Raw genomic sequence first — 26,259 nt, 5'->3', positions numbered from 1 at the left:
TAAGATGCCTTTCATTATACTGTGACTGATTCAGTAATGTCACTAACACCGTTTACTACAGCGTGGCGTTTGTAAATAAAACTGTGGCTTCATCCTTTCAATTTTATTTTTAGACATTCTTCTTTTGGATTCAGGGCTCTGCCGTACATTCCTGTGAAATTACAGGCGCTACAGCCACGGGTGCTCATTTTCGTGGAGAAAACCACGGAGGGGAAAAAAGGGGCATATAGAGAAAAGCCTCTGTTATATGCAGCGATCAAAGGACGGTTTGTGTGTCGGAAAGTCTCTCTACTCTTCCTACTTTCCCCGGCTTGCCCGGGCTAGCGGCAGCCGCTACCTCCGGCCGTGAGCCCCGCCGCCACCGCCACCCTGCTCGCTCCCGGCTGCTTTCCCTGGAAAGAGGGACAGGAGCGGGGGACAGGCACCGGGAAGCTCGGATTCTGCGGAAGTCTCCCTCTGTCCCGAGCCCGTTTTATTTGGCTCTGCCCCGGGTCCTCCCCGGCCAGGCGGGGAGGAAACCGCCCGCCCCCCGCGGGGCCGCCAGGGGAAGGAACATCTGGGCAGCCGCGGCGCAAACATCTGGGGCGGCCGCGGCGCATCCCCCGGCGGGCGCAGCTGGAGGGTCCCGCGGCCGCGGGGCTCGCCCTGGCCGGCCGCGAAACTCCTTGGAGGGGGCGAGGGAAGGAGGAGTAAGAGGCTGCGAGGTAAGGGCAGCCCGGGTCTCCCCAGCCCCGGGAGAGCGGCGGGAAGGGATGGAGGTCTCCCCCGCGCAGGCTGCGCCTCCGCGCAGTACGGGCAGCGCGGGGTAAAGGCAGGGCGGGCGGAGGCGGCGGGGGTAGGCGTGAGGGTGTTTCATATTCCCGGGTAAAAGGACAACTGCTGCTCCATGTTTGCCTTAGCTCGGTCCACGGGGGGCACTCCTGAGGTAAAAAGCTCGGACGCGACGTTTAAATCCGAAGTAGCTTTGGCGGAGGTTGCTGGTGCTACCATACGGCTGGAGCCCTGCAGTGTTTTGCCCCATGTGCAAGAGTTTTTGCAGCAGTGGTTCAAGATCGTTAAACAAAGGGGGATTAAGTCTTAGGGATGTGAGTAAACGTTCGGTTTAGTTTTAAGTTTCTTGTGTGGGGTCCTTTTTCCCTCCCTTCCTCCTTCTTGGATGTCTCAGATGGAGATGTACATCCAAACTTGAATCTTCAGGCAAAATCAAGAGAATTTAAATGTAGCCATGAATATTTAATGTATGAGAGAAACCTTAGAATCAGATTATCTCAGTCTCTCTATTCTATTTCAAAACAGAATATCACTTGGAATAACACTTTCAGTCCCTGGATATGTTTCAATTTGTTTCATTTTTTTCAGCGATAAACCATATTTTGCTCTCCTAATAACACTTATTACTTGACACAGTATCAAATATTCAATTTTTCTGAAATTTCACAGCTTAGGAACTGAAGTGCTTAAAACCAAAATATTTATGCTTCTTAATTTTTAAACTTAATATTTGGTAATTACTATGCATTTACCTACCTAGAACTTGGGATTTCTCCAGTATGTATAACTTTCTTTGCATCACCTTATATTACTGGTTTTGTAGACCTCTTTAAATTATGGCATAGGTCATACTGTAAGTCACCGTAAGCACTTCATAATTTGTTAAAGGAATGTATTCAATGTCCATTTCAGATGAAAATTCATCACGGACTCTGGGGGTACCTTGCTGAAGTTTGCTCTCTGTCTTTTCTGCTTTTCTGGGTTGCTTACGTGGGCTTTTCCTGTATGAATCTCTTTACAAATGGAGCTGGGTAAACCAGACTGATTTTTCTCAGTTGTGGAAAGTGTGGGTAGAAATAACTTCTTGGGAAGGAAAGTCAAACGAACCTAACGAGTGGCTTCAATAATCATGCCTGTGTTTAGGCAAACTGCTCCCTGTTTACTCTTTTCTTGCACACCAAGCCTGCCTGGAAATATCATTTTACTCAGTACTGCAAATGGCCAGTACAGCAGCACAAAAAATGAGCCCCTTGTTTCCATCTGAAGATGTACATGAATCAAGACTTCTCAGTGTCAAAACTCCTATCAACTGGCTCCTACTGTATTTCTTAGATGTGTCCAAACATGCCTATGCTCACTTGCAGTTGGCAGCAGTAGTCATTTTGGTTGTCTCTTCCTAGCTATGAGCAAGGCGAGTTGCTAAAGCCAAGGATTATAAATAATTAAACATTGTTTTTGAAATATCTTAGGTTTTAGTAGGATGGCACTCTACTGTGCTACTCCTATCTTATTGTGCAGCATGAGCCAGACCTTCAGTTCTGGCAGTGCCTTTTGCTCCAGAAGGTAAAAAGGAGATTTAAGTCCCTTCTAATCAATTTATGACTAAACTAGGGCCTGCTGTAACATTTTAGTTCTATCTGAGCAAAATCCTAAAACTCTTGTTCCACATAACATTGCACTTAAGACATTTCTAAGATATAGAGTGTAGCATCTCTAAGACCAGTGGTTTTGGAAGAGGATACAGCCCCTTGTGCAGCTGCTAGTCTGATCGAATTACAAAGCTCCAACTCCATAGCATTACTCTTGGTCCTTCCATTAATTCTGTTGTCTGAGGGGCAGCAGGAACTGAAGCCACTGCTACTGTAGCCTTGCATTAAGAGGACTCTTCGGTTTCTGCTAACGTTGCATTAGCACTAACTGATTCCCATTTAGTGAGTATGAGGTGGTCCCGTAAAGAGGAACTATACCTCTTTCTCTGATGCCTTTTGATTTTTCTAGCTGGGCTAACACAGCCAGCCATTTCTCCCAGCTATTATCAATGTTTCAGACTGCTTTGCCAATGTCCCCATTTATTCATTAGTGTTTCTCTTTCTTTTCTGATCCACACAGCTTTCTGCTGTTGAGAGTGTGTTTCCACCAACCAATAGCTGGTAGGAGGCAGTGCATTCAGTCACCCTTGTGATAAGCAGTATATCAAGCACCCTGATCTCAGCAAGGTCAAAGGCAAGTCAGCCAAGGCAAAGCTCAAGGTACAAATCCCACCTGCTCTGCTGCATGGCTTTATGGAAAGACACGAAATCTTTTAATGCTTTTTTTTTCCATATCACAACACTACAATATTGCAAGCCCCAAGCACTCCTATAATTTGCTACAGCACCCAAATCCATGAGATTTAAACACTTCTTTTGAATCTTTTTTTTTGCCATATAAGAGCCCTGATGACTTACACTACCTAGTGGTACTCCAGTCAGACAGGACGGCTGAAGGTTACAAACCATTTAATCAAATAACTTCAGAAAGCACAGGTTTCAGAACAAGTGGCTGGACCTCAGCAGGAAGAGACAGCAAAATGCAGCGATTTAACACTAGAGCCAATATTCTGGACACACATACCCCTGGTTTCCAGTCTTCTCCCTAGCAGGGGATGGGGGAAGTGTCATCTTCTTGTTACGCAGGTATGAGCTGTTACGAGCATCACATTGGCTAACTGAGCCCATTTCTAATATTTTTTGGTAAGAAAACTGAGTCCTTCCTATGAACACAATCACAGACTTACTAATGCTCTTGCATTTGTTGAGATGAGCTCCCTTCCAGTTTTTGTCAACTTGAGACTATCCTTACACTGAAAGCTTACTAGTAGGCTCAGCACAGCATCATGCTTCTGCTTACCACATTTTGTTAGAGTTTGGTGATTCTTTAAACCAGAGCCATCTTTGTAACATTCCACTTTCCCATTCAAAGGCTTCAGTCACCCCATTATCTAGTACTGTACATAATGAAGAGAAATCTTAATGCCTTTTCTGCACAGTCACTGGTAGTTATGGTAAGGGAGCAACCCTTGCAACCAAAGAATTATAACTATATTGTGGTCAGACTTGTCCTTCTCCAGGAACAGAATTCCTTGCTTTTCTCTTTCAGATCTGGCTTCCTTTCAGGCAGAAAATACCTTTTTAGACCATTCAAACATGGAGTTTTCTCAATAGACTCCTCTTTCCCCCTCTTTTTTGGGGGGTTGTGTCTTCTTGTCATCAAGAAGTATTTGGAAACATAACAACTGCAGCAACTTCTAACAGTCTGTAAAGAGCTCTGTAAGTGCCAAATGCAGGATCTTTCACAGCCTGGGTGGCTACCTCTATTTATCATGAATATTTGTCATAGTCTGGTGGTCCTGTCAGCTTTGCTGTCTTACAAGATTGTTCCACTGAAGCCCTGGCTCAATTGTTAAGACACTGTAGGTCCATAAAGGGATGCCAATAAAGACCAAACCATATTTTATTTCATTTCCCTAAATCATCAGTAGATATATCAAACTTTCACTCTCTTGACATTTTCCTAGCCTATCTATCAGGAAGCAAAGAACATGTAGGTGAGCACATCTGGAACTACAAGGAGGAGCCAGGGCTTACACCCTACAAAACTGCTTTTGTTAAGGTCTCGAAGGAACAATCTTCTTACTTGTGTGGCCTCTGCTTGACCATGGACCTTCAAGAATACCTAGGGTCCTGCAGACGTTGTTCATTGAAATGTCTCCAACTGTTTTAAAGACAATAAAAGGTATTGACTTATAAAAAGAGAGCATATAGGAATTACACTAGCTGGCACAATTCAGGAAGCGCTAATAGCTCTAGCTGAGCTCAGCACTGAGTGCTGGAAAGGGGAGCCATTCTTGTATGTCAATGAAGAGCTCCTGCAGCACAGCAGTGGGATATTGCAGCTCGTCCTTCCACCACGCCGTCTGTCCGGCAGTGCTCAGCCGCTGCTGCACGCAATCTGAACCTTGCTCCAGTCTGTTGGCTTGGGAGGAGAGGAGCTGTGCACCAGCAGCACCTCACTTTCAGGGCAGCAGTCTGCTCTGACTCTGTGGGGAGGGAAACTGCTGCTCTGCACAGGGGACAGCTTGGAAGGTCACCCTGCAGGAAGTAGCAGCTACCGCTGGGCTCCTAGGGGCAGGGAAATGGCTTCTATGGCTGAAGCCAAACATCCTCCTGCAGGAGGTGGCACTCTCATACCTGCAATAGTTTACTCACATACCCATGATATTTTACCCTTTATTTCAGGCAATGCTAGGTTTTACGGCCAATAAAGAAACTATGAATCTTTCATAGGAAAATATGACTTTTATTGTATCCCATACAATTACAAGGGTTTTTTTTTTTATAATTATTTTATTTTTTTAAATGTGTGTGTATGTTTTTTGAGTTTGTGGTAATCTGAATAAAAGGCTTCAACTTGGCAGTCCTGAAGACAAAAAAAATATCACATCCACAGACTAGCAGCTGCTCTGATACCAAGAGCCAATGGTAAGATCATTAAGGAGTGTTTGTTGTCCCTGGATAACCCCTGGAGATAGCCTGCTTGGCTATGGGAGCAGAAATAGAGTCAGCAGATGCACAGAGAATGTGGAAAAAGCCAGAAAACCGAGGGTAATGAAAGATAAAAAAACACAGTGAAGATCACTCAACGGACTGAGAAAGACAAGTATCTGGGAAGAAGGAGTTGTTGACAGATGCAAGGCACTGAAAAAAATAGAGTAGTTCAGGTTGTGGGCCCAAATTCAGCACTATGAGAGTTTGCTTCTTGGAGTCTCCTTTCTTAGGCCAGTAAATAGATTTCTGGACATTACCTCTTTGGGATTTTTGGGTTTCATCCCTGTCTTGTAGGCCTGAAGATTTTACCAAGGGTTGAATTCTTCTATTACAGGCTTCAGAGATGCCTATTCATGACTTCTTTTTCTTCCCTTTTTTTTTTTTTTATTTGGAAAATCCTTATCTCCCACACCCTTAAGCCAAAAATATCAAGGTTGTACTGTTATTTTTTAGCATTTCAAGAAGTCTTGAGTCCTGCTTTCATTAGCATATACAGTACTTAGTTCCAGTTTAATTCTGAAGGACCTGTAGGTGCCAGCTGAGTATTTTCTGAACACCAGAGCAGTGATCTCATCTGGAAATGTGGGGCTGTAGCTGCTGAATGGTTTTTAGTCATCACATGAAATCAGTATTGCATTTAGTGAATAAAGTAATTACAGAAGGCATTGGTTTTCAGCTTGGTGTGGGTCTCCATGATATTTACAATTTAATGGCTGCAGGATAAAAGGCACTTGCCTCGTGAATACATCTTTAACTGCAAGTAGGAAGCTTTGGTACTGAACTAAACATGTTTGTGATTTTCTTTCTCCTAGATGCCTTCAACTTTGCTGGATTCCAGTTTTCAGTCAAAGCTGTATGATCGTAACTTGTGCACTGATTAGGAAGTGTTTGCAAATGGGTTATTTCCTCCTCTTATCTGGGTGCATTATTCTCACTGACATCATGATCAATTCCTGCAGCTGTTATGGATAAAAACATTTTCTATCAAATATTATAAACTCTACATAATTTTTTTCTAACCTAGCACAGTTTTACCATTGCAGTAAATTCACTGATGTGAACACATCTTTGTATTTAACTTTTGTTATCATATGGTTCTGTAGCAGAAATGAATGTATTGCAGCAGTGTGAGTCTGTGGCCTCATAACTTGTGTCATTTCTGGAAAAAAACCCTCATTTCTGGTCGACAGTCCTCTTTAACATCCCGCAGGGCTTGATAAACACAGGAAATTGCAAGGCATACTGCTGTGGCAGGAGAATGTGTAGGAAAGGGAAGCTGCCTGCTGCAGGGTCTGGCTGAGCTACCACTTGCGTCTCCATCCAGTGAGGTTACACTGCCTGAGCCTCTGGCTTTTTTTAAGGGAAGAAGGAGGAAGAAGGGAACTAATCTAGCACTTCAAGAAGCCATCTAAGTAACCAAGTGGTATAGCTAGTTTCTCCATATGAGTTGCAAGTTTTGCCTTAGTCCCCACATGGGTGGCCTCCAGAGGTCGGGAATCAAACTTGTAGATGTTAGGAAACATTCCTCCCCAGAAAGTTGGAAAGCATTTAAATTAGTCATGTAAGTCTGTTTCTTGCATGCTTTTCATGCTTCTGCTGGTGTAAGTGAAGTACTTTTCAGGACTAAAAGACAGCTTTTAATACCCACAAAAATGCACACCTTTTCTTGAATGCTCACTCAGAAACTGCCTTTGCTCATCCTGTCCCTTGCCAGCAGATCCACTATTCCCTTCTGACTCCAAGGAGTAAGATACAGCATCAGCCAAGGGATGAACATCCCAGGCACACAAAGCATTACTGCTACATAGGGAATTTGTAGGCAAACATCAACAACCCGCATTTGGTTGGCAAAGTTGGCGTGTAAAGCACTTGTGCAATACTATGCAGCTTTCTAATTGCTGGGAAAGCCTCAATCATGCAGACTTTTCTGTGATTATTGCAAGAAAAATCATGCCTGGAGTTCTCAGATGTGAAAAAAAAAAAAAGCATGTCACATTCACAGGTAGCAGGTAGCTGTAAATTATTCTTGCTCCTCATTCCAATCAGCTGCAGCAACGTTGCCTGGTAGTTAGAATTTCTAAACTACCTTGACAATTTTGTTTATTGCCATATTTACACCTCATTACCTTTTTCTCCAATTGCCTTGTGACCATGGGCCCCTGGGCAGGGATCCTGGGGGTGCACAGAGCAGGTAACAGGGGCAATCTGATCAGCAATGGTCAGGGAGTCGGTATACGGCTGCTGGAAAGCCAAACTCTGTCATCCATGGCAAGGACTGTGACCGGGTGATGCTGTCTGTCTGTATGTCTCTCGTAGGCACCAGCACCGGCATTGCCTGGTGAGGTTAGGAGCAAGATCTGGTTAGGGTTGAGGCTGTGCAAGCAGGTCTCCCACTGCAGTTACACATGCAGCACCTGGTGTGACTGGGTGGCTTTGAGGGGCAGTGGAGGGAGCATGGGCAGATCCTGCATGGCCAAACCCAGAGCTCATGGTACTCAGCTGTGGGGCAGCCTCAGGATTTTCTCTACTTGACTCTCTGGCAGATGATGCACTTTAGGGAAAGTGGTGGGCAGCAAGGAAGGTTTGCTGCCGAGAACGTGGCTGAGGCTCTGCCAGCACCTCTGGCCCTGAAGTCACTGAGGATAAAAGAGGGCCTGGAATTTGCACAACTTACAACTTCAGTTCTCCTGTGATTTATTTGCTACCTTATGGGATAAAGCTCTGTAAAAAAATAAACCCTCAAATTTATTAAGTATTGTCATAACATGCTGATGCCATCTTTATCCAATAAATAACATCTGAGATACCATAACTGGCTGGCTCCCTCAGTGTCATATTAAGCCCCCAAACCATGCGATATCACCTGGTTTACTTGCAGGCAAAACTTCTCAGTCACATCAAAACTGTGAGTGGTGCTAGGTGACTTCTAGCCTTACTGAAATAAACTCTCAAGCCTGGTAAGAGAAAATTAATGAATTCGAAGTTTAATCAGTGTAAGGCGATTTCTGTCATAATGTTTTCAAGTTTACTAAGGTTTTAAAGTATCATTCATGTAAATTCTTTCTGAAGCCCACTGTGCTGAGATTCAGTGTCCCAAAGTTGTGCCACAACAGCTGGCTCTCAGGTCTGACATGTCTCTTTCTAGAGAGATCCCACAAATAATCCCCAACATTTTTGGATGAACTCAAACTGAAGTTTACACTGTCTAAAGTGAAAAAGATGTGATTGTATTGCTTATAGCAAAACATCAATTTTTCTGGTTCTGTTTTGTTTATATTATATATGCAACAGTAGCTGCTGTATCAGAATTCTATTCCCTTGTTCTTAAAAGCAAAAAGTAGTTTTAAACAGAGTATCTTGGTGGATTACCCAGATTTAGGGCAGAAATATCCTGCAGTGATTAGAGCTCTAGCTAACTCAGGTGTGAATTTACAGACTGAGAATTTCTTTTGAAGTTTTGTATACTGTGCACTACAAATGCCATTAGCACACTGTTGTTCATTTGACTCTTATTGCAGCTGTACTCTGCAATAAGAGTCAAATGAACTCTTAAAAAAAAAAAAGAGAGAGGCTTTTCACGGGTTTAATTTACCTTTTTAATCCAGTATCTCACTTTGATGTGGGTGATGTGAGGTACAGGGGAAATCTTTCTATTTAGAATGCTCAGTGGCTGTGGCGAATAATATCTAATGAATAAAGTCTTTCTAATGAATGGTATTCAGTGAGATCAGACATATGGTCGGGAAAGGCCACTCTCAACTCCTCCCCTCTTCCTTTCATGCAAAGAAGGGGAAAAAACAATGTGCTACAATGCCTTTCAGGCCAGCAAGTTTTAGAAGAACCAGAAATTAAGGCTTTCAAAGCAAAATAAGTATTTCAAAGTTTAAAGCACAGTTTAAGTGACTGTCTAAAACTTCAGCTTCCATTAGTACTGCTCTTTTTTGAAGCAAACTATAGTGCAGTGAGTACTGGCAGTGATGCACAAGCTGGACAGATTCTTTGAACTAAAGATGTCCCCGAATGAGGTACCTCTTCAGCAACACCATGGGGCTGGGCCTAACCTGTGGGGCTAAGCCCCCCAGCCACATCACTTAAAGCCTGGCTGTGCTATAGGCTGCTCAAGACCGAGCAGTATTTTTCCCAACTGCAACCAAAACAGGCATAAACCCAGCAGAGCTTTCAGGTTGTTGGGGGAGGCAGAGGAAGCAGAGAAAGGCTCTCCCAACCCTTGGACTGACACCTCCTCCTCCTGCACTTCCCAGCCCACCCTGGGCTAGGACCAGAGATGCTCAGCTCACAAGCAGGCTGAGTTAGCACTACTAACACATGCTCAGCCCCAGGTAGGTTTAGAGATTAATTCAGCATTTTGTGAGTAGGGATGGAGGTGGTCATCATCATCCTGGTGGCTAGGGGCCCGTGCTGAGAGCTGCCTACCAGGTCTGTCGTTGCTTGCTCCTCCTCACAGCTTTTGCTGCCCTGATCAGGACGCCCAGCCAGCCACCAGATGAGGCAAAGCCCCGCACAACAGCTCTGGGCATGGCACCCTTACTTTCCTACTTAACAGAAGACAAGTGGCATGCAGAAGCCCTTGGCCAGACAGCAGAAATCCCAAGTAGAGTCCTTTACATTTCGTAAGAATACATGAACATGTCCCTCATTCCCACTTTGGCTGCCCCACAGCTGGCAGGTGCTGCTTCCCCAGGAGCCGTCCCTGAGCTTGGTGCAGCCACCTCAGCATGATTTTCTTCCAGCATGAAGGAAAAGGTATTCTCAAATGCCAGCACTTGGCAATACCTGTGAGGACACATCCAGAAATGGGCTTGCTTAGGCAACCAATATCATGTTTCCCTTTTCTTGCACTTCAGTAATACTTCCCTAGAAATTAGATATATGGAGTTTTATCCAGGGAAAGCTTTTAAAGCTCACCCCTCCCCTTCTGTAGCACTTAGACTGGGAGAGATCAGCTCTGGAAGAGGAAGGGACAGGCAGCAGGGACAGGACATTCTTCAGCATCCCTGTTTAAATCACAGCCTGCCTCACACTACACATGAACAATTGTATATTTTTAATTCTCCTTTGTGGCTATATAGGCCACCTCTCCTCATGCAGTTGGGTAATAGTCTTATGGCAGCTTCAGGACCCATGCATGTGTAAAAGTTTCTCTTCTTAAAAAAAAATCAAAATAATGCTTTCAGCGGAGCTTAGCCTCCAGAAACAGGAAAAGGCTCACACTACGTGACTAGACAGCATTACGTGAACCATCTGCAAGTACTGCATGGCCCACAAGCCACAGTTTAAAACTTCTTATGCAGAGCTGACCATAGAAAATACTTACTGGAAAGAAAAATATACCAGAGCCTCCATATTCTATTCACAACCAGATGGCTACAGTGTAGTATGGCAATCGGATTTATAAATCAGCAACAATAATATCAGAAAATACAGATTGCCAATGCTTCTAAAGTGGTTATTCTTGATTTTTGCCCCTGCAAAGATTTAGTATGCCTTTGGGTCATGATGTGCAATAACTCAGTTTATAATAACTTAAAGAAAAATTGCAATTTAATGTTAGAACTGTCACTTTAACAAAGAAGCTATTAAAGCTAAGTTAGCTCTCCTTAAAAGTTTCGATGATGACCAGAATTACTAGGTTTTATTAATGGCACTGCTTTTAAATGACTGTAAAACACTGACCAACTAATAACCTTATCACTCAGTTACTTGATAATGTGTATCTAGTTGTGGGTGCATAACTCACCTATCAAATATTGAGAATGACTTGATGTTTGTAAATCGTAACAAGACATCTGATTGAAATTTATTAGTGAATAGCTACCCATCATATATGTATACAACCTGGATTTCCCTCAATCAAGTATTGTCTTGATTTCTGTTTGTGGAGTGAGGGGAAAAAAAAAAAACCTCTAAAGGTGAAAGAACCAAATTGTGAATATTTGAGTCTCTCCTTTGCTAGTCTAACTTCAACAGCATGATATAGTGCACTATGGCTTTTCTTCTCTCAACTTGCCAACAGCCAACTATGCATTTCGGGTCAGCTGCCTTGAAGTTGGGTCTCTTACTTTGCTTCTGCAAAGCTATGAAACTGGGGAGACTGGCTGGGTGTTTTGAACAGGCAGGGAAGATGAATACCCAAATTTATTTTTAAATAAAGTGTGAGTACTTAATTCAATGATACTTTAATGATCTATGCAATGAGATACTTTTTAAAATTATAACCCACAGAATTCTCTTACTACTCCCATAATCAATCTGCATCTATTTCACCTTCAGGTATTGCCTAGCAGTAAACCATGGGCAATTTCAAAGGGCATGCCCTCCCTGGAAGCTTTTTCCTTCTTTTTGGCTTGTGGTGGTCAGTGAAGTATCCACTGAAGTATTCCTGTCGAAAAAACAAGAACGCTTGCTACCTTGGTTCCAGGGCAGGATTTCAGCGCCTGGAGTTTGTTGAGGGGATTATCAAAGCTGTCTTTGCCCTGATCGGTAAGTAAGGTGGGCTGATAATGAAAAGGCTATATCTTTTAACACTATTTTTTTTCCTCTAATAAAACATCTCATTGTGTTTTGGTATGTTGACTTTTAAACACCAAGAATCTAAGAACTAGTGGGGCTACTGCTATTAATTACATAGTTATGACTGTAACAGGGTTTCCATCTATAGCTCTCTTCTGGAGCTTCTTTGAGGTCTCCTAGTTCACAGATGGTCCACCTGAGTGTTCATATACTGTTCACTACTTCAGGGAGGGATAAAAGATATTTAGGCAAGGGGCTCTTACATGCGGACTGGGGGCACCAGACTGGGGGGGTATTGCTTTTCTGTTTTGAATCCAACCATCTCAGATGTCATTAGTCTCAACTGAGTTATTGATAAAACATGTAAATGCAGATGCTTCTCCACTGATGTCATTCAAAGTGAAAATATTCACAAAGAAAGACTGAACTCCAGATGCTATTGCTGCAGGACTGTTGCAACAGGGTGGCGGTGGTGGCCTGTTTCTCCTTCTGATGTGGACTGGCCTGGGTACAAAGCCACGGGGATGGTTTAGTGAGTTGTGCAGCCAACTGGAAGTGCCTAGTTCTTGTTTACTTTCCAGCAGGCTGTACGTTAGCAATTTATCTTTCTAGATTAAGTAAGCTAAGTAACAGGGGGCCTGGGGAGCTCAGTACATGTAGCTTTCAAGTTGAAAAGGATCTTAATTTTTAGTATTTTTAGATTTTTATATTCTATCTATCTACTCTTCTTTAGATGCTCAGAGTTGCTTGGTTTCTGATCAAGGTGCAGGCTGTGCCAAAATCTTGTTCTTGCTTTTCCTCAAGATCAGCTCCAAAGTGATATTGTGTGTACAGGACTTTGATATGCCTTAAAAAATTATTGAAACCTAAAAAATAGCATTCATTTTGAGGTGTGAGTGGGGACGTCTTTCGTACAGATCTCCCAGTCAGTGTCTAGAGGTAGCTTAGCAGCTAAAACATTCATTTAGCGTTTTATTTTCACCCTGAAACAAAAAGCTATTATTTTAACATATGGTAATTTCAATTCACAAACGTGGACAAGAAAGCCTGGCAATGACAAAGAGTAAAAGTAGCAGAAAGAGTAAACCCTGCTGTTTCTGTGTTAGGAAATTTGAAATAAAGGTGGAAAAGTATTGTATTTGCACTGTAGCATATCTACTTATACAGCATGATGCTGGCCCATGCTTTATTAACAATGTATTTAACTTTAATATTTTTAAATTTTAATGCATTTAACTTTAATATTTTAAAGCATAATACATTTTAAACCCTTCCTAAACTTCACTGATTATATAAAGTATCTAAAAGCAGCTTTTCTCTTGCTGGAGTACTGCAGCTAGTTAGTAAGACACTGAGGGGCCAAGGTAAGGGAGGCAATGGAGCAGCAGTTCAAATACTAACTTGGTATACATTCTCATGGGACTTTTAATAACTGCATAGTGGAGGGATTTCCTTTTATGGCTTTATAGGAAAAATCCCCTTTGAATTAAGAGTCTGAACTCTGCCATCCTGCACATCGTACAGGACTGAAATGGTAAGTCTTTCTTTTGGGGACTTTAGCATGTGTTATACTCATGTTTGAACCACAAGAAAAGGCAGCTGAAAAATTCAGTTGAAGGACTACTACAATAGCAATTGTTAGGAAAAAAAAAGCAGCTCAGAACAGCTGTTTGCTGCTGGAAAGTGCGAGATGCGGATAGTCCAACCAGGAGCGGAAATGAAGCCTGGTTTTCCCTGGCTTCCTCTTCTCCGAATTATGTGATGCTTAATATATGCTTGAGCTCACTCGGTGGTCTTTCCCTCAGCAAAGCATCTTATTTCACCTCTCCTCCACCCATTGCCTATTTTCTTGTAAATTTATATAACATTAATATCTTTGAGGCCTCTGTGCATTTTCACTTGAGTTGGATATGTTAAAAACTTTATTGCAAATGGCTGAACTGGGCAGAAAGGAGGAAAACATAGCAATCACCCAGAGCAATCCTCAGGAAGCCAGGCTAAACCTCAGATTGACTGGTGTTATGCTGCATGGGGATATATTGTTTCCTCTATTGTTTGTATAAAGACTTATCATCACCTTAAGCATCAGGACAAAAAGTTATACTTCTCATTTCATGTGCAGGAATGGTGGCTGAGCAGTTTGTTCCTGATGGACCTCATCTGAAGCTGTACAATTATGAGGAAAAGCACTGGGATCACCTCATGAACTGGCAACATGCCACCATGTACCTCTTCTATGGCATTTCAGGGTTGGTTGACATCGTGGCTCATGGGACCAATGCACTGCCAGTGGCCATGGACAGGATGATGCTTTCCTTAGCAGTGTTTATTGAAGGTCAGTTGCAGAAGTGTATGTGAAACTTGCACAGGGGTATGCATCTTGGGTCTGGGAATCTCAAATCAGCCTTAAAGAATGAGGTTACAGGAGCTGGGTGTTTAACTCCCTGAAATGCTTAAAAAAGATCAGTCTTGGTCCTCCTTAAATGGCACTGCAGCGCAGCATGATCACACATCCTAAAGGTGCATCTGTGCTTTCCTAGCTGGCTTAGATAGCAACAGAAATGTTATAAAAATAGCAGCACAGGACTATTTTGGGTAAGTGCTCAGTAGCTCAAGTATGTGCTTCAATGTATGTACACACATGGCACACAACTTGTTGGAGTGCATTTACTTGTACAGCAATCACATGTCGAAATTGCACTGAAGACACTCATTTTGTGTTTTCTGTACCCACAGCATATCTCATAGCATCCCTCATTACACTGCAGAAACAGATGTATGAGACTTTTTGTTAATGTATTTTAAACAAAAAGTTACAGAGCTACAACTTCCCATGCAATTTCCCGGTCTGAGCTCAAGAGTGGAAGTACATACTACGTAAGCATTTAGTCCTAAAAATTGCTGCTAGTTCCAGATGTTCACTAAGTTCACTAAGAAGAAGATACTGGCATAAAGAAAAATGCTAAAGGTTCACTGTTTTCTAAAAGCAGATGCAGGGAGATTACAAGTGAATCCTTAAACTAAATGCTAAATTTATTCCAGGTTTTCTCTTTTGCTACCATCTTCATGGGAGAGCCATGCTGGATGTTCATGTTCATCAGTTACTGCTGTTTGCTATCTTTGGAGCTGCTGTTTGCATATTTCTGGAAGTTTTCTTCCGTGGCAGTATTGTGCTAGAGATGCTTCGTACAAGCCTCTGCATATTACAAGGCAGCTGGTTCTGGCAGGTAGGTCACTTTTCTGCCTTAGGAACTTCTTCCTTCACCAAAATTAGTGGTTTAGCCCTTTGAAGATGTTTCATAGGGGATATAATATGCCTTTTAAACACAGACCTAAAAGGACTCATAGAAAACAAGGCACTCTCAATGTTCCTTTAAAGAGATAAAAGTATTCCTCATATCAATTTTACAGAAGAAAAAGCAGAAGCCATTTTACTTCTTGTGCATTTTATCAATAAAAAAGCTAAGGAGGTTTTCTTGAGCTCTCCCTTGCTACCATCATTGACCATTCCCTCTGACCCCTATAACATCCTGTTCCAAATCTGCCAGTCAAATGGCAGTGATTTTAGAGCCCAGCAATATATGCAGTTCTTTATGAAGACAATCTCCAGTCAGCCGCTGGAGCAGTGAATGGGTGCCCAGCAGAGTACTGAATGGGCGACGCAATGCACTCATAGATGTTGCCCAGCTCAAAAGATATTTAAGCTCCCAATCCACATTAAGAAACTGGGTGATCCAAAGGCTCCTGCTTCTCCAGGGCTCTGGAAACTGAGCAAAAGAAAAAAAATAGCTGAAACTGTGATATTTCAAAGATGTAGCTCCCAAAAGGACTCTTCAAAACGCAGTTTCCATGCCCTCACTTACTTGTGATTCTATCCAATTAACAGATGTTCGATAGTGACGCTGTATCTACTGTCAGAACAAGAGAAAGAATTTAATGAATTGCTGTGATCTCGTAACAAAGAAATAAGAGCGCTAGTGCTGATCTGTGTTTCATCTTATAGTGGAGAACTGAGGTCACTCTAGTGATTTTTCTTTCCGGCATGTCTAGACTGGCTTCTCTTTTTTATATGCTGGCCAGACATGATGAATAAAAATGTTTGCAGTTCCTTAGGAGAACTGGACACTCAGCACCAGATCAAATATTTAAATACTTGCTCTGGCAAGAAAACAGACCTCCTCAATGGCAGTATTTTTCTATAAGCGAACTCAAGAACCTGGTGCTGTAGCTCTTGGTGGTTTATTTTCTTGTTTGCAAAATTTTTGTTGGTGATTTAAGAAGTTTTACATAAGAGGAATTAGATGCAACCATTTATTCTTTGTTGCCTGCCCAGTCTAATTTTAGAACAAGTTATTTCTTTAGCTCTGGAGACAATGTGTTTTTTGTTTCAAAGTGAAAAGTTGAAGAACTAAAAATACAAGCAATTTAAGCGTGGCTTTTTTCACACCCGCGTCAGACTTCAACCGTATGTGTGACTGAAAACCACATACTGGCTGCAGCATGACAGATTTGTAGAAAGTAAAGGGGCTTTCTTTCTGCATCATCAACACCCTCATTCATTGAATTTTCTTCATGGAAATGCAAAATGTACTCCTCCCATCCTCCTTCCTCTCCTCTTTCCAGCTCCTAAATTCTCAGCTGAACTGCTGAGCCATGACTCTGAAGAGTATTATGCAGTACAGAGGACCAGTGCTTGTCATGCAGACCCCCGTGTAGCCACAGGATTACTAGTTTCCCAGCTGATGCATTCATACGAATTTGATCTTTCCCTGCTCTGAATATAAAAATTAGCTATGTATTTCACATGACCTTATAGCCTTGGATAAGAGAGCTCCATTTTTAAGTAATTTCAAAACCTGATGCCTGGATGGCCCAGAAGAAATAGACTTATGTTCACCTTTATTTATTAATTTATTATTCACCTTCAGAACCATGTAGCACATTCCCAGACACTGTTGGGAAGAAGTGAGTCAGTGAAAATGGCCGGGCAGGCTTTCCTGTTGGTGATGTGTTTGCAGTCCAGACCATACAAGGCTGAGCACCAGCCCCTTTCCTTACAGTACATAACTGTGACTGTTGTGGGACTTGTTGGACAGGGTCCTTAATTCTCTGGGCAAGAGCAAGGGGTATCTGGGTCTGGCTCTGCATCTTCAAAGGCACTTCTTCAGAGAACTGTGTAAAATGATCCATTGCATCTGAGTGTGACTGCAAAATTGTTTTTAATAATAACCACGGAAATAATCAGCACTATAAAAAAAGGAAATGTCTGCCTTGTGATAGGTAGCATAAAACATGATACGGCAAAGGATACACATCAAATGACATTTGCTAAATATCTATTATTTTATTACAGATTGGCTTTGTGCTTTATCCCCCAAATGGGAGCCCAGAGTGGAATCAGATGGATCATACCAATATGATGTTCCTGACCATGTGCTACTGCTGGCATTATGCTTTTGCTTTTCTTATACTTGCAGTGAATTATACAATTGTCAGTTGGTAAGTTATTTGAAACATGAAAACTTTGGAGACTTGTCTATTTAGTATAGTAGAAGCTTAATTTTAGAAAAGTTTCACTGACAAATCAAAAGCTTTCTACGAAGTAATTAATTGTCTTGCCAGGTAAAATAAAAATAGGTATTGTTAATCAATAACGACAACATGACTCACTGCTTCAGTAGAAAGGGGAAAAATATTCATGAAGTACAGCTCTGACAGGTTAATGCTTCTCACTTAAAAGGAGCTCTTTTTGATAGTGTTCCACATATGTAAGTGCATATGAAGTTAGAAGTAGGAGAAGCTTTTTTTTCCTACAGCATCTTCTCTCCCACTGATCACCTCTAATTCCAAGTGACTTAGTCAGCAGGCTTCGTGGCTTTGAAGATTATTGGACAGGTTTCATTGCTAGCAATTTCCTGTGATCAGACCTGATTTCTTTTTCACTAGCCAGTTTCATCCTCTCAATTTTTAAAGTTAGCCTTTTTCCGCATTGGCCAGTGCTAATGCTGATAAAATTTTGCCTGCACTGTCCTAAACATGCTTCTCACCTCTCAGTTTACCCTTACCATCCTAATAGCCCTATTTAATCAGGCTTTGGTCACATGTAGCTCTTGCAGTCTTGCAAGAACTGAGGTGCCAGTTCTTTTTGGATCTTGGTCTGAAAGGAACTGACATTCAAGGCTGGGTAACTGGTTTGTTGTGTAAAGGGTGGCAACTATAGAGTAGGTGACAGCAATCCTACATCCCTTCTGATGCTGGAAATGGTGGCTGCTGCAGCATCTCTTACAAACAGTATATTCAGGTGGTATCATTAAAGATAGCACATACGTATGTCATGGTACCTGTTTGCATTGTACCCTTGTCACTCATTCTAACGTGCAGCTATTTACAACCAAGTCCTGTGGTTAAATACTGCCCAGATTCTGCTTGAAATCAGAAGACATCTTTACAATGTCTTCCACAGTGGGCCACTACAAGTCTTCATACATCAGTCATCCTAACTCCCTGATGAGATGCAAGGGTTAAACAGTTTTTAACCATGTAAAAATGGCCAGATAAGCCTTTGAGTTACTATTGACAACTCTCGGTTTTGTTGTTTTCAGGGCAGTTCGTTCAAAGGTTAAACAGTCCCAGTCCATGGAAATGGGATTACTGAAGACATCTGAACGAGATCAGGAATCAGAAGATGAAATTTAGTATGAATATGGCTTGACTAGTTTACCTGCTCTACCATTAGGCTAACTGATACCTCATTTATAGATTTTTTTTGACATCTTATTCATTCTTTACTACAACTTGCTATGCAAATATCATCCACGAGTACTGTCTACATCTGCACAATTACATTTTTATTTGTGGGGGGTAAGCTTGGTATCGATTTGTAGCAGTTGCACTAGTACCTTGCTTACCACGTGCTTCAAAGAAAACCAGACTAATATTAGACAGACTTGGACTGGATAAGGTGGCATGATGAAGTCTGTGTGTTTGCCTCATTAATAGCAAAGCAAAATGCTTTTCGGCTGCTGCCGAATGGACCCAAGTTTCCATAATTTCCATAATAAGTTTCCATAACAAGTTTCCATAACACCCCATAAGGGTGTTCAAGTAAGTGCATTTGTTGCCCTGCAAATAACTGTGCATAAGTAACTGTGCATAAATAACTGTGCAGACCTGGAAGGAGTAGAACAAGATGAAAAATCAGAGTTTTGCAGCTGTCTTTTATAACACCTCTGTGTCTCTGCTTGTGGCTTTATGTTAAAAGATGATCTGTTGAAAAGCAGGGTGCTCTCCCCCACGCTCGATGTTGTTTAGGATGCGATCCAACCTCAACAAAAGGGAAATAACTGATGTGGCAAAAGTCATCAGAAAATGATGTTGTATGTAAGCACACTGTCTCTGAGGGGCAGACTTTTGAATCATCACTCTGGCTCTAAATATGTCTTTCAAAAGACTGCCAAGGGCAGTCTTTTGTGGTACAGCAGCACCTACACTCTCTTTTACAGAAGAGTGGGCATGGGACGCACGCTGGTGGCCAGAGGCCATTTTACACATCCATCAGTGGTAAGGTGGTCATGGTAAGGTGGTCATTCTGGAAAACAGCCCCTTCCCTTTAAAACTCCTTCTAAAGATATTATTTTATTATTATTTTCAGAAACAGGCTAATGCAGGACAGCAAATTCTGTTCAAATAGTGCCAGTTCATCAGGTCTGGTGCTGTGGAAGTGTGTTTCTTCAATTATTCAAATATTTCCAGATGTTCCTAAGGGAATTCAGAGCTGGACTCTGGTAGATGATGATCTGATCTCTCCACTTCTGAGTTTCCTTTAAATTTTTCCAGTGTGAACCAGAAAAATTAGTAGCATAAAATTACTAATTGCAGTAAGCAGGTTGCTTAATTTAGGTAATAATATAGTTTGTAGCTCAAAGGTTTCCCGGGGGGGGGTGGGGGGGGGGGAAGTAAAGACTTTTTCTAAAGCTGTTTAACCTTCAATGCAACATAAACATTCATTTCATTTTAAAGATCTAACTTTTATGTCCCCTTTTTCAAGGACATAAATTAGCTGCACATGCTATTAATGCTGAATTTTAGACTGCCAGATTTATCAATGCCTTTCCAAAATGAGTGGTGCTGTTTATTTTGAAGGACATCTTCAGAAAGTGCTTTGTTTCTCATAGGCAGGAACAATGCCAGTTTCTTCACTGCTCTTCTTGATAAATATATTTGATACTGTACAAATACTAAGGTGCTGTATCTCCAAACTAAAGGGATAACCTCAGAAGAAAAGCGTGATAAACTGGCTGAGCTTTCTTAGAACACTTAGAAGACTTCAGTTGGTAATTTTTTAGATTATTTTAGATCTTTGCCAAGTATTGTGAAGTGGCACTTGTAACCAGGTATCAAATTATCCACACGAACCTACTCTGGAAAGCAAGAATAGTTGGCTTACAGACATTTCTACATTTACAAATGTAAAATGGGAAACTACAATTTGCTAAGCAAAGATGACTTTTCTTAATAATTGTTTTCCCTTCTTCAGTACTTTCTCTGAAGGGTCTTGGAGATTGTGGTGAACTTTAATGAAGCCTGTCTCAGGACATTCTCGTAAGCTAGGTTTTGGTATGGCATTTTTGTAGCTCCACGTCTCAGCTTTACATTGATCTCACTATAAACTCTGAATTAATTTTTACTCCACTCTGCAAATCTAAGACTTGAGTTTCACTGCTGTGATTCCATTAAAATCAGATTTTCTGTCGGCATAAGCAAGAGGGAAAATTCATGGGTTTGCTGAGGAGCTTACCTGTTAATTGCAGCAGGGATACACTGGTGAAATACAGTGTGCCATTACACCCAGCTATAATCTTGCCTTCATTGTGCCGCATCATTCTTGTTTGTAAATTGTTGGGACTATTTTAAAGGGCAGAATTTTTTCTGGTTAGAATGGCTGGGGTACAAAGCTTCTGCAGTGCTGGGAGTGAAGACAATGGTTATGTATCAAAGAGAACTTGGGAATTATTACAGAAGTCTGTTGTGATAAGCTCAAATCAGTCGGCAAAGTGAGCCTCATGGGATTCAATGATCTGAGTGACTTGGGATCATGGAGGGTGCTCAGCAAACTCTCCTTTTGAAAAAACTGCTTTTTCAGAAACAAGACGTGCCAGTACTTGAATGTCATGGCCAGAAGAGTGGCTGTCTGACAGTTCCCCCTATGACTGCCTCAGCCTGGTGGCTCTGGCTCTGTCCTTACATCCAGCAGTGGCTGCAGGTCTGTGCATTTTCTTTGGAGAAAACATGAGCAGGACTCTCAGCCTGCTGGGAGGTATCACCTGTATCTCCCTCTGTCTCCCTGCTGTGAACCTCCCATAAACGATCAGACAACTGAACAAATAAGCCCCTCAGACACCTCTGCTGGTTTTGGTGCAACCATGCTTAGCAAAGATGCTTTTAAAGAAGCCCAACCTGGATGCTAATGCAGTCTGTGACACAGAACTGTAGGGCAGGCTTCTTGCAAAAACTCTCTTTTTGCATAGGAGAAAGTGGCATTGCATTATTAGGCTTGAAGAAATGCAAGGAAAAACAGATCCTGAAGCCTCAAAGAAAAGATAGTCTCTTGGATTTAATTTGTAATGCTTTTGTGCCTGCTATATTTTTGGTGCCACAAAGTAAAGAAACACCCCATTTCAGGGTGGATTTTTGCTACACAGAACACCTTACCCATTCTTCTCAAGCACTGTTCAAAAGAGATGCTCAGGAACAGTAAGGTAACTATTACAAGTTAGAAGGTACAACATTCAGCATTTCACTAGCAACAGATTTTGCTTGAGTTGAATGAGTGGAGGGAAGTCTGATAAGTTTACAAACACCACTCAGAAAAAGGTAGCTGCTCTCAAGAGAATTTAAATTATTGTTAAATATCGGTGCTTTTGAAAAACTATATGGTAGTTTATAATAGACAAGATGATACGCCTGTAATATTATTTAAATAAAATTGATTTATTCATATAAGATGTCTGTCATGTTTCAGGGGAAAAAATATATGCATTTATGGGGTGTGATAGACATCTTACTCTCATAGCCCATCCAGACATTTAAGCAAGTTGCACTCAAATTCAGAAAAGGTCAGTGCTGCCTTGTCAAATTCCCTTGATTCTATTATTTAATCATAATTTACAACACAGTTGAAAGCAACTCTTCTTGAGGTGTGGGGAGTACGATCCATGAAAGTCAAATGCTATGGAAAAAGGAGGTCCCAGATCTGGGTATGGTCTCCTGTGTCATACATGATGGAGTAGCCAGAAACCAAGTAAACAGAACTGCATGAATGGGATCTTTCTGTTTTGGCAAGCTTTACAATAAGAATATTTAGGATTTTATTTGACTTTGCTCCCTTTTTCCTTTAAAGAAAAAAACAAAACACTTTTTGTGCTGTAAGGTGAAAATGTATTCTGAAAGAAAAAAGCTGGGATACTTGAAGAAATGTTGGCAATTACAGATTTTGTCTTCTTCATATTTTTCACCAGTTTCTAAAATTAAAATTAGGGACCATACCTGACAAAAAGTAGTAAATAATTTTGGCCACTCTCAGACTGCATTTTAGGGATAAATGGATTATTCATTAGAGATTATAGTTCCATGGTTTGCTTTCATCATTCCATGGGCTTGATACCACTTTGCTACATATTTGACAGAGAGTGTTTTTTGGAGTGGGATGCACTTACCTGTACATATGAAAACTTCTATATTTCTCTAGGACCAAGTAAGGGAGAGAAAGTCAGCACTTCCCAATTTCCCATTTCGTCTGGTTGTTCACAAATCTGAAAGAGCTGCATAAGACTTCTGAAAACTATCAGTCAGAAACTTTAAAAATCTAGAAGTAGCTTCAAATAAACCAACTGGGGAATCAACCAGTTTGCATTAGAAAGTCAAATGTACCAATGTCACTGTACATCCCAGGATGGGGTCGGGGTCAGCTGTCTCCAACCACATTGCCAGTGTGACTGTTTACTGTCGTGATCAACCTCAAAGAAAAGCTGGTGACAAGATACATGCCCTATCCCATTCAGGTAATCATGTAAAATGCACATTTTAGCATTGGTTTTCTGTAAGACAGTCCAGCTTCAGCGTGTGGCAGCTTGGCTCACAATGGGAGTTTCCACCTGTGTGGATGCATGGCTTCATTGGTGTTGGGGTGAGGCATGGAGGGAGGCAGTCATGCACAGTATGGGGAGTCTGGTCTTGGGACGGCATTGCCTGAGCCCAGGAAGCTCACTCAGTGTTGTTAGTGGGCTGCAAAGGAGTCAGAAGCCCAAAGGTAAGGAGGCTGAAACCACCTCCTGGACAAACAGGGAAGATGTCCTGGGGGAAAAAGAGCATCTCCTAGCTGGCAGCATAAAGGCAAGGCTGCTCTTGTAGTTCCTGGGTCCATGACCACAATACTGGCTGAACCAGCCCTAGCATTTTAATCTGGATCAAGAGAGCACTTTGGATCTTACCTGCTCATCCTAACTTAAATACCCAGGTTTGCATCAAGGAGAGGAGTCAGAGCATGGGATCTGGAGTCCCTTCACAGGAAATGAAGTTCAGTGGTGCTCTCCAGCATTGCTCCTTGTGTGCTCCAAGCACTAATGGGCATCTGCATCCCTGGGACAAAACTAGAGTTCCAAAATGCCTGTAGTGTGGAATGGTTGTGCTGTAGAGGCATACTCCTTTGGCACCACCGATGTGTGCCTTACTCTGAGGCAAAAACATGCGTAAGGTGAGGGAGGAAGGAAGAAGAAAGGTTTTGTCCATTCTGTCAGAAGGGAATGAACCTGTTTAAGTTTTATCATGCTGGTTAAATGTGGTTTTCTCTCATTTACATTACCTGTGTCTCTGTAAAACTTAATAACTGTGATATTTGTTCTATATTCTGTAAATATTTTTTTTTTCCTTGTATCTAAACCTAGTTTGAACTAAACAAATTTGCAGCAAGGAATTTCAATCCTAGAGGCTCATTCACCCTTAAAACTGAGGCACAAGAAAACTTTGGTGTATCTGGTACCTTAACGTCCTCCTCCCACGTGTTTCAGCTCCTCTGAACTACAACAGTTGGGGTAGGAATTACTGGTACAGAAGTTGGTGGAAGAAAACAGAGTAGTTTTTTATCCAAAAATCCCCTTAGCATGTGCTGTAGTGGAAAGAAGCCTGACTCCAAGGACTGAGTAACAACAGCACATCTGTTAAAAGGGAGAAAGACAACTGGAAAACTGCTGGGCACTTGCTTTTAAAATCTATTCTGGGTAAAACATGTGCTTGCTCAAAATATGTGGGAGTAAAAAGCCTAATATTTATCCAATAAGGCATAATTTGTCCTCAGATGACTTTTTCAGAATAGTAATTTCTAACACTTTGCTATGTAATTGTTGAAGTTCTTGGACTTCCATATTTGACACACTTCTTAGAATGAAAATGCATTTTAAAAGTAGTTTAAAAACATTATTATAAATACTACAGAATACTTTTCAATTTGATTCAGAAGGAGAGCTCTTGCATATAGACCACTACTGTTTAATGACAAAATATTCTGTAGGGGATGGTATCTTAGAGGTCAATGTCACAGCAAGTGCATGAAATTGGAACAGAAATGGTTGTGTCTACATACCAGCCATTGCCTCCCTGAGGAGAAGAAAGAAGAAATGGAAAATAGACTGCAGATCTAAACAACTGAATAGCAATTAAGTAACTAGAAAGCATTCCCAACACTCTAAGACTATGGGAGGGAAAGCTGCATTCATGGCATACAGGATTCCAGTCTGCCTTCAGTGTTATTTACGGGGGATAAGGTTCTCAGACACAGTCTGGGATTTTTATGGCTCCTGTGTGGCAGGCCCAGAAGCAGTAATGCTGATCTCCCGCTCTTGATGGGAATGACAGCAGGAGTGAAAGCCTGCCCTGCTTTGCTGGAATTTTACTAGTTTGTGACTCCAACTCAGACAGATGCAACTGAAACATATAAAAAGTCAAAGATGGTGTTTACTGCTGGCACCACACTTCATTCAGGCTTGAAAACAAACAAAAAAAGAAAGGAAATAAGAAACATCTGGCTCTAATTAAGGCTTGAAAGAAATGGAGGAAAGCAGAAGAAACATATCCAGCCACTCAAGAATGGTTTGTCTCCCTGCAGCTGCATCACATATACAAATTTGCAAGTAATAAGGTTTTCTTTCAGTTTGATTATTCTATCATATAAACATAGTTTAATATTTTCATAAATAAAAGAGTACTATCCTTTAGGATGTATTTATTGATTTGTTTTGGTTTTGCCATCTGGTTCCTTATGCCTTTTTTTTTTTCCTCTAAGATTTATATAAAATATTCATGTGAAGTTAGAAGTTCCCAATCTTTTTAGCTCACAATCCTACTTCTGCTTCCCAGCTGACAAACTGTCTTCCATTTGCAAACTTGGGCTTGCAACCCAAGGGTTTGGACTCACAGTATTTTATATATCTAAACACAACATGCTTCTCAAAGACATCCACGATGATGTTAGCTATATAAAGGAATGAAAGCAGGGATGTTATTTCCATTGAATAAAAAGGGCAATGTCAGTAACCACAAGAATTAATCCTTATTTCTTTCCTACTTTGTAATTTAAAAATCTTTGCAAGTATGTGAATAAATGATCTAGCAGCATTTCTACTAGCAAAGGACCCAGACCTGTGGTTCAGAAGCTAGGTATGCTTTTAATATACTGTAAACCTCACACTTTGTGCCACATTGGATGTAGCTTACCTTAATGTTGCTGAACTATTCTGTGACTCAGTTTCCCCATCTGCAAGATCTAGTCTGTCTGTACTACATTTGGTTCTGCTTTGCCCTGTACAAGTCCTGCACAGGAACAGGCATCTTGTGTGTTTTGAACTCTTGGCCCTTCTAACCTCAGAAAGGCAAACATTTAACTGCTATGGCAAGAGGCTGTAAAGTAATTAACATGTGCAAGGGTACTAAGCATTCTTGGTGAGTAGGACAAGGAGGAGATCTTCCTCTCCAGCTGAGCATTGTGGCTGTTCATAGTTCAACAGCAGCAACATAGGTGGGCCACACAGCTGACAGGCTGCCAGGGCTTGCCTGCTTGACTCTGCAAATGCTTCCTAGCCCACAGAATGGCCAGGCACTGGGATGCATGCTGGGGCCATCCCTGAAGCTGTGCCACCCAGCCTCCACCCATGGCTGCTTTCACCAGGCAAAGGGGGCACCTCTGCTGCCTTGTCCCACAAAGCCCCGTTTCTGCCCCTCTGTTGAAGAAAGCCTGCCAGTGCCTATGCAGCCCCCTTGAGGAGGACTTGCAGTTTGGCATTTTATTGAGTTAAAAGGCTCAAATGTCCCTTCTGAGCCA

General features: G+C 41.7%; 1 protein-coding gene across 2 annotated transcripts; it reads left to right on the top strand.

The window, feature by feature from the left end:
* Positions 1–555: 555 nt before the first annotated feature.
* On the top strand, positions 556–19,808 carry TMEM45A (transmembrane protein 45A). Of its 2 annotated transcripts, none has more exons than XM_030476308.1 (6): positions 556–704; positions 11,649–11,858; positions 14,011–14,223; positions 14,931–15,115; positions 17,242–17,387; positions 18,491–19,808. In XM_030476308.1, the coding sequence occupies exons 2-6, from the start codon at positions 11,669–11,671 to the stop codon at positions 18,582–18,584; spliced, it is 828 nt and encodes a 275-aa protein (XP_030332168.1). In that variant the 5' UTR covers positions 556–704; positions 11,649–11,668; the 3' UTR covers positions 18,585–19,808. The 2 variants fall into 2 exon arrangements, with proteins under 2 accessions (XP_030332168.1, XP_030332169.1); XM_030476309.1 differs by lacking the exon at positions 556–704 and adding an exon at positions 11,440–11,530.
* Positions 19,809–26,259: the final 6,451 nt, after the last annotated feature.

The sequence above is a fragment of the Strigops habroptila genome, chromosome 2 (assembly GCF_004027225.2).
Source record: "Strigops habroptila isolate Jane chromosome 2, bStrHab1.2.pri, whole genome shotgun sequence".
NCBI classification, from domain to species: domain Eukaryota; kingdom Metazoa; phylum Chordata; class Aves; order Psittaciformes; family Psittacidae; genus Strigops; species Strigops habroptila.
This window is presented reverse-complemented; position numbering and strand designations above follow the sequence as displayed.

Coding starts and splice junctions, on each gene's coding strand:
- TMEM45A (XM_030476308.1), top strand. CDS start 11,669: ATGGGCAATTTCAAAGGGCATGCCCTCCCTGGAAGCTTTTTCCTTCTT. Junction 14,224..14,930: donor CTTAGCAGTGTTTATTGAAG/GTCAGTTGCAGA, acceptor AATTTATTCCAG/GTTTTCTCTTTTGCTACCAT. Junction 17,388..18,490: donor AATTATACAATTGTCAGTTG/GTAAGTTATTTG, acceptor TGTTGTTTTCAG/GGCAGTTCGTTCAAAGGTTA.